This window comes from Andrographis paniculata, unplaced genomic scaffold (assembly GCF_009805555.1).
Source record: "Andrographis paniculata isolate CXL003 unplaced genomic scaffold, ASM980555v1 Contig60END, whole genome shotgun sequence".
NCBI lineage: Eukaryota > Viridiplantae > Streptophyta > Magnoliopsida > Lamiales > Acanthaceae > Andrographis > Andrographis paniculata.
The window spans coordinates 6,943,330-6,955,422 of record NW_026137596.1 but is presented as its reverse complement, the minus strand read 5'-3'; the positions used below and the strand labels follow the sequence as shown (position 1 = coordinate 6,955,422).

At 36.5% G+C, this 12,093-nt stretch overlaps 1 protein-coding gene across 6 annotated transcripts; it reads left to right on the top strand.

The window, feature by feature from the left end:
• The first annotated feature begins 756 nt into the window (after window positions 1–756).
• Window positions 757–11,879, top strand: LOC127259459 (uncharacterized). 6 transcript variants are annotated; one of them, XM_051286815.1, is made up of 17 exons: window positions 757–1,296; window positions 2,188–2,375; window positions 2,460–2,688; window positions 2,942–3,197; window positions 3,518–3,795; window positions 6,293–6,451; window positions 6,840–7,595; window positions 7,692–7,783; window positions 8,242–8,304; window positions 8,386–8,474; window positions 8,554–8,628; window positions 8,777–9,412; window positions 9,592–9,666; window positions 9,751–9,818; window positions 9,933–9,990; window positions 10,707–10,905; window positions 11,129–11,879. In XM_051286815.1, the coding sequence occupies exons 2-17, from the start codon at window positions 2,264–2,266 to the stop codon at window positions 11,632–11,634; spliced, it is 3,651 nt and encodes a 1,216-aa protein (XP_051142772.1). In that variant the 5' UTR covers window positions 757–1,296; window positions 2,188–2,263; the 3' UTR covers window positions 11,635–11,879. The 6 variants fall into 6 exon arrangements, with proteins under 6 accessions (XP_051142772.1, XP_051142774.1, XP_051142773.1 ...); XM_051286817.1 differs by having other exon boundaries at window positions 2,188–2,688; window positions 8,777–9,038; window positions 9,174–9,412; XM_051286816.1 differs by having other exon boundaries at window positions 2,188–2,688; window positions 8,777–9,062; window positions 9,174–9,412.
• The last annotated feature ends 214 nt before the right edge of the window (window positions 11,880–12,093 follow it).

Below are 12,093 nucleotides of genomic sequence, written 5' to 3'. Positions count from 1 at the left end.
TTGCATATTTAATATATATTCTTATTTTATTAATTTATTCATATATTTTTTAAATATTATTCTTCTCATCTTACATATTTTGCAATATTTGTTACTTTGATCATTTCACGTATTTTTCAATATTTTTAAAATAAAAAATATTTAATTATACTTTATCTTATAAATAAAAAGTTAAATATATATTTTTCTAATTATATTACTTAATTTTCAATTTATTCTATTCAGTACTATCCATATAAATTTTTATGCCAGAATCAAATATTTCACTATATGTGGACAGACAAAATACTATTTATATAACAAGTAATTACCATAATATTGTATTATTTAAAATCTGTCTCAAATTTAAATAAATTCAAATATATATCTTTTTCCGTCTCAATTCAATGTATTCGTTGTCCATTTATTCAAATTATCTATATTCTATTATTCATATATAAATATCAAAATATTTCTAATATTTATAAAAATATTGATTTATTTTTAAATTTATAAAATAATATCAAAATTCTACATACTCTTTTATTAACAAAATATTATTATGCATTAACATATTACAAAAATCTAAAAAATCATTTTGAATTGAAATTAGAAAAAATATATTGAAATTTGTTTATATAAATTTGACCTAAAGAAGGGAATAGTAAAATTTGGGTTGACGAAAAGACTTATCGTGAAGCAACACAACCATAGGCTGCTCAGCCTTTTTAAGAAAGTAGGGACAAAAGAAGTCGGCGATGTCCATTTCGTACATGTAGGCGCTGAGATAAATAGGGCGAGGTTTTTGTGCTGTCCCCCTCAGACCAAAAGCCTATTGCAGCAGCAGCAGCAGCAGCAGCAGCAGCTTATCATTGTCCAAAAAGGACCCGCTCGACTGATGATGAGTTGATACCGTCAGAGCCAGAAAGAAAGAAATAAAGAAAAGATGAATGTGAATCTTTGATCCACAAATCCCCTCGTCTCACCTCTCTTCTTGTCCCCCGACCCGCTGCAATCACCATGTATAATAAAAAACAATAGTCCTCAAAAGTTCCCTATGTTTGGGCGATTGTGCCGTCAGATTTTTCTATTTTAGCCCCGAATTCAGCGGGAGGTGAGGTCCCACCTGACCTAAAGAAGAAGAAGCAGAAGCAGCAGAAGGTATCCGGGGGGCTTGGAGGAAGAAGAAGAACAAGAAGAACAAACGTGGAAAAAGATAGACGCCCCCCTCAGATTAGATTGGTGTATTTTACTTCAATCGTCTTCTGTTTCTGCTGTCTCTCTCCTCGATCGATCCAGCTCGATCGCTGAATGCAGGTAGGTTTCCGGCCAGTTCGATCGATTAATTTTTTGCTGGGATTTGCATAATCCGTTGAATTTTGGGGCAGGGAGGGGATTTGCGGATAAACCCTAATTTGGGCTTTTTTTTTGGCTAAATTAGGGTTTTCTAGTGTTTGGATACGCGATCCGATTGGTTTAGTGTCTACTTGGCCTTTCATTCTGCCTTTCGTTTGATTAATTTGGTTGATTTCCTGTCGATTTCAATTTTGAGGTATTTGGAGGAAATGATTGTTGCTGATGCTTTGATGTATCTAGTCGTTGGGGTTCGTTTGTGCTTCTGGGAGTTTCAATTCTCTATTATGGTCATTATTGCATTTCTGTGAATCTGATTGATGGTATTTACATAGACTTTATACAGTGGGTCAATCTCAATCGAATGCAAGGGCAGAGAATGGGAGGGTTTACTTGTGGTATTGCTAATAGAGAACTTGTATGTTGATTATGCATGTTTCCAGTCGCTACCTTCTGTTGATCAAATGAAATTTTCAAGTGGCAATGTGGATAATGATTCCTGTATCCCTTAATTGGCAAAAGTTTTTGTTTTTCCTAATGGTGCTGCTTGTGTTATGCTTCGGGTTAAAGTGCAGTTAGTGACATGTTGTTATCTTGTTTCCTTGTATTCGTGTTAATGCTGTTTGCTATTAAATGTTTCAGGTGAAAATGCTCGAGCATTCATGTAATCATAAGTTCATAACATACGAAACCTTTTTATTTCTATATAAGCGCAGCCAGTTTCGACACGTAGCATGCGCTCTGCTTTACGCATTTTACACGTCATCACTTGACATTATCTGTGATATTTCCAGTTATTTGTTACGAATAATATTTATCTCCTGACAATAAATGATCTTTATTTCGATTTGCTAGGACTTACTAGTTTTTAGCTGCGAAGGTTCTGATAATTTTGGAATACAAACGATTCTATTGGAATGAAATTTCTGCTATGACTGGTATGGACGGAAATACAAGATACGAGTTGACATCAGCCAGTCCCGACTCCAGTTTTGCTGGGAACTATCAAAATGGGCAGAGAGGATATTCTGCTCCCACTTTGGGTAGGTCTTCAAGTTTCAGAGACGGTTCCGAAAGTAGGAATAGTAGTACTGGAAAGGTAAATTCAGGTTTTACTGCTACCTCAGCAGGTGATGGGCCTCCATTATCTCAATGCCTTATGTTGGAGCCGATTGTTGTTGGTGATTCAAAATGTGCCCGACCTGCGGACTTGAGGAGGGCCTTGAATTTTTCTGTTGGGAGCAATTCAGAAGAAAGCTCTTTAGGTGCTGCTCATATGAAGAATTCAACACCTTTGGCTGTAGAGGAACTAAAGCGATTGAGAGCAAATGTCTTAGATACTTATGCTAAAGCAAGGTAATTTTTCCTTTCTCATCAGCGAAGTTGTTCCCAATGATATTGAAGATAATGATGGTCTTAACCATGTTCTAAAAAATTTGTCTTCATTCCCTTTAATCGATTCCTAGTTTACAGTTATTTGATTTTATTACACTAACTTCATTGCAGGTATTATCTTGAAAATCATGTGTCTTCAAGATATACATTCACTTTTTCATTTTATTTGTCTGTATTTTGAAACTTTATATTCTTTCTTTTTTTGTTTTATTAGTGGTAGGGCCAAAAAGTTGGACGAGCATTTAAATAAGTTAAATAAATATGTTGAGACTATGCCACCTAAGAAGAAGAAGCCGCCACAGCAGCAGCGGAATGAACTGATGACTAACGAACGATCTAGTGGGTCAACTTTGAAGATTGGATCTCAGATGCATCGAAATGCTTCAGAGTTAGGAAGCCAGAAATATGATGACCGACCTAAAAGTGCTGGCCTCAATAAACGGTTACGTACATCGGTGGCAGAAAATCGGGTTTGTAAAAATCAACTCATTGAATTACATTTACTTAAGGGATGCATTACTCGTTGCCCATTCAATAATTATTGACTCTCCAGAATATATTTCTATTTGGTATCTTGTCGTTAATTCTTTATCGCTGCCAATGGCTGTTTCATTGTGACACAGAAAGCTGATTAAAAATTGTTCATTACACTCCCTGCCACTGCAACTGAAACTTGTCGCAACAGGATTTTTTCATACTTCATAATGAGCATTCTTTTTATCTTTCGAGCTTTGCTTCTCACACTTTGTTTTTGTGCATTCTGAGAAATTCATTTTTTTTTCCAATCCAGGCAGAATGCAGGAATAATGGGGTGTTGAGGCAGCCTATGATGATGACAAAAGAAAGGGACATGCTTAAAGACAATCCCGATTCTGAAATGGTAGAGGAAAAAATAAGGAGGTTACCTGCCGGTGGAGAAGGCTGGGAAAAGAAAATGAAACGGAAGCGATCTGTCGGTGCTGTATTTTCAAGGTCTGTTGACAATGATGGGGAGCTGAAACGAAATATACATCATAAACTTTCCAGTGAATCTAGCATCCAGTCCAGTGATTCAACCCATGGTTTCAGGTCAGTAAATCATTATACAAATCAATACTTAATTCTTTAGTGACCCTACATGATGAAGTCTTTTCCTTCTCTTTTTATGTGTTCGGCTAGATACTTTGGTGGGCTTTCATCACTAATGTGTATATTGCTGTTTATTTGATGGGTTTCAGAGTGGCGTTGATCTTATAACCTCATTTATAGATTTTGGGATCTATTTTTCCAACATAAGGGATGAAAAGAAAAAAACCATTTTCTACTAACTCATGCCAATTTTAGTAGTGCAGCTGATTTACAGAAAATAGTACTGTTCATAACTCCGCAGATAGACCTGACTTGTTTTTCTGTATGTACTGTTAGAGTGGAGTTGATCTCATGCTTTATTATATATTCTGCGTTCTTTTCCTGTACTGATTATTGGTGGATCTGATTATATGGAAATCCTGATACTTTTTGTAGATATTTGCTAACTATACATAAAACCATTATTTCATTTGAGTTTTGCCTGGGTGCATGGCTCCAGGCATTCTCTACTCCTGCCTCTTTTAGAGGCAGGGCACCTTACATTCTTGAATCTGATGTATGACCATCTTTGACTTAACATAGCCCTCTCCTTCCTTTTGGATCTAGATTAACTGGAAGTTATCTTAGTTCTGTGTTTGTTTTAACTGTTTATCATCCAACAGAGCCTAGTACAAAGTATTTCGTAGATGCGTTCATGTTTTGTCTTCAATATATCATAATTACTATTTAAGTGTAGCTTAGTCAATTTGAACAAGATGCACCTCATTCAGTCTTGGTTTTAAATCTTCAGTCCTTATTTCATTTAAACATGATTCTCTTGTAATCCATCAAACTGGTTCATTTTGGGTCAATTTATTCAGTGGCTCTATCAGCTTTTGCTTGATCAAATTTTACAATAGTTTTCAGTGTGTGGGTTAGTTTAGCCCAGCTTTTGGTTTATTAACTTATTTCCACACTCTATGGAGAAATTTCCTAGATATGGCTCTATTTCTTCTCACCTGGTAGTCCCATAAATCTCAAAATTAACATTAGCACTCTCTAACTCAGCTTTTTTAGTCAATTCACCTTGTGAGAGCACACAGATGGGGAAGTTTAAACAATCTTTAAGTAGTCGTTTTTATGTCAAATCTCAAGTTTGTTTCAATTTCTTATATTTTTATGCACGCTTTGCCTCAGCTTCCTACATTTTTCATTTTTCTGAAAGTGTTCTGCATTTTTTGATTGGATATTTTCATAACTATTATATTATTATATATTAATAATTTCAAAGATCTCCCTTTTCGCGTGAAGTTTATTAGTATTTATGAGAGCGCACATATTGTTGTTTGAAAAGGAGTTTCTCACTGCTTATGGCTGAAATTTACTGGAGTTTATGTCAAATTATGATTGAAGTAGCAAGCATTGCATATTGTGTGATATATGATTCCGTAGAGCTAAATCTATCATCCAAGTTATGAATACATAGTTGAATTATGTGGAATCCATTTATTTGGGCCACAGTTGTAAATGGCGCACCATGGCTATGGCAAGACGCACTGGCGGTGCCATTGCCATTTATTTTATTAGGGTTTATTTTGATTACCATTTATTTTTGTTTACTAGGGTTACATAATATATGGAAAGTTTTATTTTTATCTTTCTTCCTAAGACTCATAGTCGCCGCCCTCCTGTTTTTATATCTCTTTTTTGCCTCTCACCTTTCCTCCCATCTCCCCCTGCGCTGCCGGTCTTCTTCCAGGTAAGGCAGCCGGATAGCTGTTTCAATTTTGCCGTATGAACTGTTTTCTTTTACTGATTAACTTTTTTCCTCTAGTATATTAAAGCTATCCAGTAGTTTTATGTTTTACAGGATGCTTGAATGGTTATTATTGTTTTCTGAAAATGTGATCTATTAATTGCATATATGTCTATTATGTATAATAAATCTATATCGATAGTTATATTGTGTGGGATGCGCCAGGGAATGGTACAGGCCTTGCGCTGTGCTTCATTTATAACTATTATTTATGCTGCAGCATCAGTGAAGCCTACCATTGAAGTAGGTTCTGTGTTTCAAATTGGATGATCATATAAATCCCCAGTTCCTAAAAGTTGGGAGATTGGTTGAGTAGCATGTTATAAAATTTTGAATTCATGTAATATCATTGAGGGCTCATTTTATTTATGTATCTTTTGTGAAATAAGTTTAAATGTTTGAATATTTGAATGTATGTATGAGTTAGTTTATATTCACTGTTCTAACTTAGGTTGATTTTAATTACATTATTAATAATGCTTTAGCCTCATTTCCAAGGTATATGTTTATTGTTGGCATTTAATAGCTGATTTGTCCATATCTAGTTTGATCAGTTGTTGTTTAGTGTGATTTTTTTCTTCTTGATTGGATGCTTTCACTGTGGTGTGGTCTATTGGATATTCCTGAAAAGACTGATTTTATTGTCAAGATTCCCTGGTTTGATTATTTGATTTAATAAATCTTCCAAAATGTATATGACAGATCTGGAACTTCTGGTGGGACTAACAAATTAGATCCCATGCCATCCCCTACTGCAGCTGCTCGACTAGCTTTTAAAAATGAACAAGAAAAGTATCCTGTCTCAAGGGATTCATCTGGTGGACCAAACAAGGAGCGGGCCTTAGGAAAAGTAAATGTCAAGTATGTACCTCCGAACCTCTACATGTGCAAAATATTAGTAGCATATCTGACAGCTAGCTATCGTTTCTTTTCCTCTTTTGTTAACTGTCGAGAATCTGATATTATTATAATTTTTGTTGTTTCTGTTGTGTTATTATAATTCTTGGTGCTGGCCTGCCCTAATTTTGGAGAAAGGAGTTTCCTTGGGTTGATTGCCAGTATAAAAATTTCACTTTTCATGACATAGATTGTATAGAATATTCTTGCTTTAACGGAATGGAGACGGGTGATCAATATAGCCCTTCTTGCATGTGGGGATAAAGACTTAGAAGATGATGATTATTCTTATTGTATTATGTATATATTCACCTTTTAACCAAACTGCATCTTTTGTGGGTTTCCGTTGTAGGTTGACTAATCATGATGAAAACCATGCTATGTCCTCTAGTCCAATAGTAAAAGGAAAGGCTTCAAGGGCTCCGCGCAGTGGATCTATGGTTGCTGCTAACGGTCCTCGCTTACCTGGAACCTTAGAGAGTTGGGAACAGTCCCTAGGTGTGAACAAAACCTCTACTGTCACTGGGGCTAACAATCGCAAGCGTGCTTTGCCTACAGGTTCATCATCTCCTCCAATAACTCAATGGGTTGGTCAGAGACCACAGAAGATCTCTCGTACAAGGAGGACCAATCTTATTCCTGTATCAAATCATGATGAAGTGCTTATGCAACCTGAAGGATGTTCCTCATCAGATTTCGGGCCACGAGTAAGCATTGGTGGAATCAATGCTTCTCTTCTTTCTAAGGGTTCGTCTAATGGAAACCAAAATTTTAAAGTGAAAACCGAGAATGTTCCATCACCTTCAAGACTATCAGAAAGTGAAGAATCTGGTGCTGGTGAAAATCGAATCAATGATAAAGGTGCGGGTAGTAGAGACATGGAAGACAATACTGTGAATGCTGGACAGAATATTGGGCCATCTACAATTCCAATGAAAAAGAATAAAATCATGATTAAAGAAGAGATTGGTGATGGTGTGAGAAGGCAAGGCCGTAGTGGAAGGGTTTCTCCATTTTCTAGGGCTAGCATTTCACCTACGAGAGAAAAATTGGATAATGTGGTTACAGCCAAGCCTGTACGCAATGCAAGGTCTGACAAGAATGGAAGGTAACAAATGGTTTTGCTTGTCAATGTACATACATCATGCTTCTCAAATATAGTATATTCCTCTTTACTAATGAGGGGTTTTGTCTGTTTTCACAGCAAGTCTGGCCGACCTTTGAAGAAGCTATCAGACCGGAAAGGTTTCTCTCGACTTGGGAATGTGGCAAATGGGGGATCCCCTGATTGCAGCGGTAAATCTTTGTTCGTTTCATCTAGGGATTAAGTAATCCTCATTGCATTTTGAATTTTTCTTATCCTGGTCACTATAAAAGGGGTCCAAGATTGGAAGGATATATGGTATTTTAAATAGATTGTTAGACATCCTAAAGTCTTTTTACGATTGCGCTATCATGAGTGGGACTCACTTATTTGCCAACTTTATTTGGCTGCGGAATCTAGAATGATGAGCTTATACTGGTTATGTGGATGATGTCTGCCAAAATTTGTAGATGATGCCCTAATCATTTTCATTTTTGCATCCTGAACTTGTTTTACCTTGCTGTATGGTAAAGAGTAAGCTCGCAACATGAACAGTGATAACCCACGGTAGGACAAAACAGAAGGAAAAATAAAAACTGAAATCCAATCCTATTTCATGGACACTGTAGTTGCTAACTATTAATCCTCACTGATATATGTTGATTTCCAGGGGAATCTGATGACGATCACGAAGAGCTCATGACAGCTGCTAAACAAGCTAGCACTTCTAGCCGTATGTTTCTAGAATCAATGTTCCGTTTTTTTCCTGAAAAGTGCTCTGCCAATCATTTAGTTGCATTTTTACTCTCTGTAGATAATGCATGTTCAAGTGCATTTTGGAAGACATTTGAAGGATTGTTTACTTCTGTTGGCCCAGATGAAAAGTCGTTCTTATCAGAACAGGTTGACTATTTAAAATCTTTGGTATACTATCTAATCTTTTGGCTATGTAATCTTTATGAATTTCATTTCTTTGAATCAGATGAAATTGGTTGAAGAATCATGCACAAGCTTGTCTCAGAACTGTAGCAATGGCAATTACTTTCCAGGGAAATCGGTTTGTGGTTGCTATATTTCTTTCATTATCCACATAGCCTTTTCTTAGGCCTCGATCTTATTTGGCCACAAATCTTGAGTACTACTTTGTATCAGATAATATTTTCTACGTCTATCTAATATACAAAAAATAACCATCTGTTTGTCAGGATGATTATTCCCATGAAGAAATGGCATTCTCCGATTCAATCTCTTCCCGAAGAAATAGATGTTTAAAAAGTGACATTGACTTCAAGGATTCTGCTGAGAAAGTGGAGTTTGCTGGACAAGTTCACAATTCTTCTCCATACAGTGGTTTGGACGTCGAGAAGAAATCTGAGATGGCTCCTCCACTTTACCAAAGGTTACTGTCAGCAATAATAGTGGAAGATGACATCGAAGAGGATGATGAAGCTTTTGGGGAACAAAGGGGTACAGTTAATGATTCATTCCTCGGTACTGAAAGTAAATTTGCAGACAGTCTGGACTATTGTGAGCCAGTATTTGGTGCTCAAACTTGGAAAAATGGTAATGCACATAAAATCTTTCCTTGTAATGGAAATACAGATGTTGATAGAAGTCCTAGTGCCCAAAGCCATTTATGTAACGGTGATCTGGGGCAAAGAGATGGTTACATGCGCCCAGAGGTTGACATGTTGGTCAGACCTTCAACATGCGATTATGCTCCCCAAGGCCTGCAAGCAGATAACAGCGGGATTTCTTATGATTATCAGTATGATCAGCTTGATCTTAACGAAAAAATTATGATGGAGCTCCAGAACATTGGCCTGTTTGTGGATCCTGTGGTAAGTTTCACATTATGGAACTCTAACAAAGGGTTGTGTTGTGAGATATTTCTGTTCTGTTTAGTTGAATTTTTTAGTGTTGAAGATAAGAGAAGCAAACTTTGAGCGATATGTGGTATATTGGATTATCATTTTCTGGACATGTTCAGTATTCATCTTTGCCTTTTGTTTCTGTAAAGCAGCCAGCAGTGGATGACAAAGATGATGAAATCAGTCGAGAAATTGCTCTACTTCAGGGGAAGTATAATGAACAGGTCACCTTCGTTTATCCACTCTCATTGATTTTGTTTTCATTTTTGTCTTCTTGTTTGATTTTTAATCTGACTTCACACCTTCAGATTGTAAAGAAGAAGGCTGCTCTGGACAAAGTATGCCAACGAGTTCAAGAAGAAAAAGATACTGGAAGGTACTCCATAAATAATATTTGGACATATTTTGTTGAGTATTGGTGTTGTGCAAGGTTGAATATATATTGTAAGTATTATGTTGTAACAAGTGTTGCAATTGCATTGCTCTTCAGGAACATGGAGCAGTTAGCAATGGACAGACTTGTCGAGTTGGCATACAAAAAACTTTTGGTTAGTTTTTATGTGCTCTGTATTATTCTCTTTTACATATTGTCAGAACATCCTAAGCTGTCGCACTTGTGAAATTAATTATAACTTGGTTTAATTTACTATTTCATGGACATGTTAGGTTATGGGTTGACAGTGATCATTTGAACAAAGGACCCCTCTGCTCTCATATTTTGTTAAATGACCTCCCTGTTTAAAGTTTACATAAAGAATGGAATTCTTCATTTAATTTGATAGAAATATATGTTGATGCTAAAATATTATTATTATTTTTGTTAGATTTGAAATTAAAGTCTACGAATTGAAAATTTCTTAATGAAAGGAGGTAATTTTGGAAAGAAAGCTGCCGTTATTTGTTGCCTGCATGTCTACATGAATCTTTACATGGGCATGTCCCTTTTCATTTCGTGTATAATATGATCTGCCGAAGAGTGCATCCCTCTTGAAGTTAGTTAGTTGCTATGAAATTTATTAAATACATTCTTTATCTCTTCTATGCCCTTTGACTTTTAGTACACGGGACTTTCCTTTACATCTCCGACATTGAGTGCTTATGGTATTTGACACCTGATTTTAATCACAATGCTTCATATCCATAGTCATTATGATGTTATCTTATGTACACCGTAGTTTCTGTTACATTAGTTTGTTTATAACACAATCAATTCTTAATATATGATGTTAAATACATTAGTGTGTGTTTATGGAATGTCCCACAGGCAACTAGAGGAAGTTTTGCTTCCAAACATGGGATACCTAAGGTGTCGAGACAAATGGCTTTGGCATTTGTCAAGAGGACACTTGCTAGATGCAATAAATTCGAAGCTTCCGGGACAAGTTGCTTTTCCGAGCCTCCTCTCCGCGATGTTGTCTCTGCCCCACCTCCTCAATTTTCAGAGACTGAGCTGCTTTCTTTCGGTAAGTTCACAGTTCCTAATGTTAATCTCTTAAAACCCATAAACATATAGCATTCTGCAGTAATCTATTTGCTTATAGTTCGTTTTAAAGTATGATTTCATTTACAACTCAGGATAATTACGATATATTCAATTGAGCTCCTGTGAGTTTGATCACTAAATCCTCTTCATGTCTATTCACTGAATCTGCTTTGGTTATGTTTGTATGGATGCTATTTGGATAGAAAATGGGCAATTAATGAACAAAGGAAAGAAAAAGGAGGTGCTTCTGGACGATGTTGTTGGTGGGAGTGCATTCAGAGGCATTTCAGGCAGTGCGAAGGGGAAGAGAAGCGAACGCGACAGGGACAAGGATGATCCGAACAAGAACATTGCCAAGACGGGGCGTCTGTGTCCAGGCGGATCCAAAGGTGAGCGGAAAACAAAATCGAAGCCCAAGCAGAAAACAGCGCAGCTCTCCACAGCCTACCCCTCTGTCGAAGCTGCTACAGCTAGTAGGAGAAAAGATGTTCGATTCATGTCCTGTCCTAAAAAGGAGATGAAAGAACCTACTTCGGACTTTGCTATTCCCGACATACAAGGCATGGAAGAACTTGGCGTGGACTCTGAGACCGGCGCTCCTCAGGATTTGAACAATTGGTTCAATTTCGACGTGGAGGGACTGCAGGACCATGACTCGGTGGGACTCGAGATACCGATGGATGATCTGTCGGAGCTGAATATGTTTTGAAGACAACCTTGGAGCTGGTTGGTAATGATTATTATTGTATTGTTATTGTTATTGCATTGTACAGTCGTTTCTGTAACAATCTGGGGATGTTTTTATTGGGCAGGGAATGGGAAGGGATGATTTGAATAGACATTACAGGTCAGGACAAAGACAAGACGTAGACTGTGGGGTTTTTTTTAAGTGTTTTGACAGCTATAATTTATACATGAACTCTTTTGTTGCTATTGAGGATTGTTTTCTTCTCATGATTTTGTGTTTTTGATGATCTTTGTGAGCCGCAATGGTGATGCTGGGGAGTTGGCTGATGTTTTCAATATTTTTTAAAATTTTTAGTTAGAATAGGTTTTTGAGCGGGGATATAAATATGGGCTAAATGTGATGTTTTAAATATAAAATTTGATTTTAGGTGTGTTTGAACTTTGACTTTTGATTGAATAAAAATATTTTGAATTGAAATTA

What these genes read in the sequence shown, in the direction of transcription:
- LOC127259459 (XM_051286813.1), top strand. Translation starts at nt 2,264, where the DNA reads ATGACTGGTATGGACGGAAATACAAGATACGAGTTGACATCAGCCAGT. An exon ending in GATACTTATGCTAAAGCAAG is followed by an intron (nt 2,689 to 2,941) that starts GTAATTTTTCCT and finishes TTGTTTTATTAG; the next exon opens with TGGTAGGGCCAAAAAGTTGG. An exon ending in AGGGGAAGTATAATGAACAG is followed by an intron (nt 9,667 to 9,750) that starts GTCACCTTCGTT and finishes TCACACCTTCAG; the next exon opens with ATTGTAAAGAAGAAGGCTGC.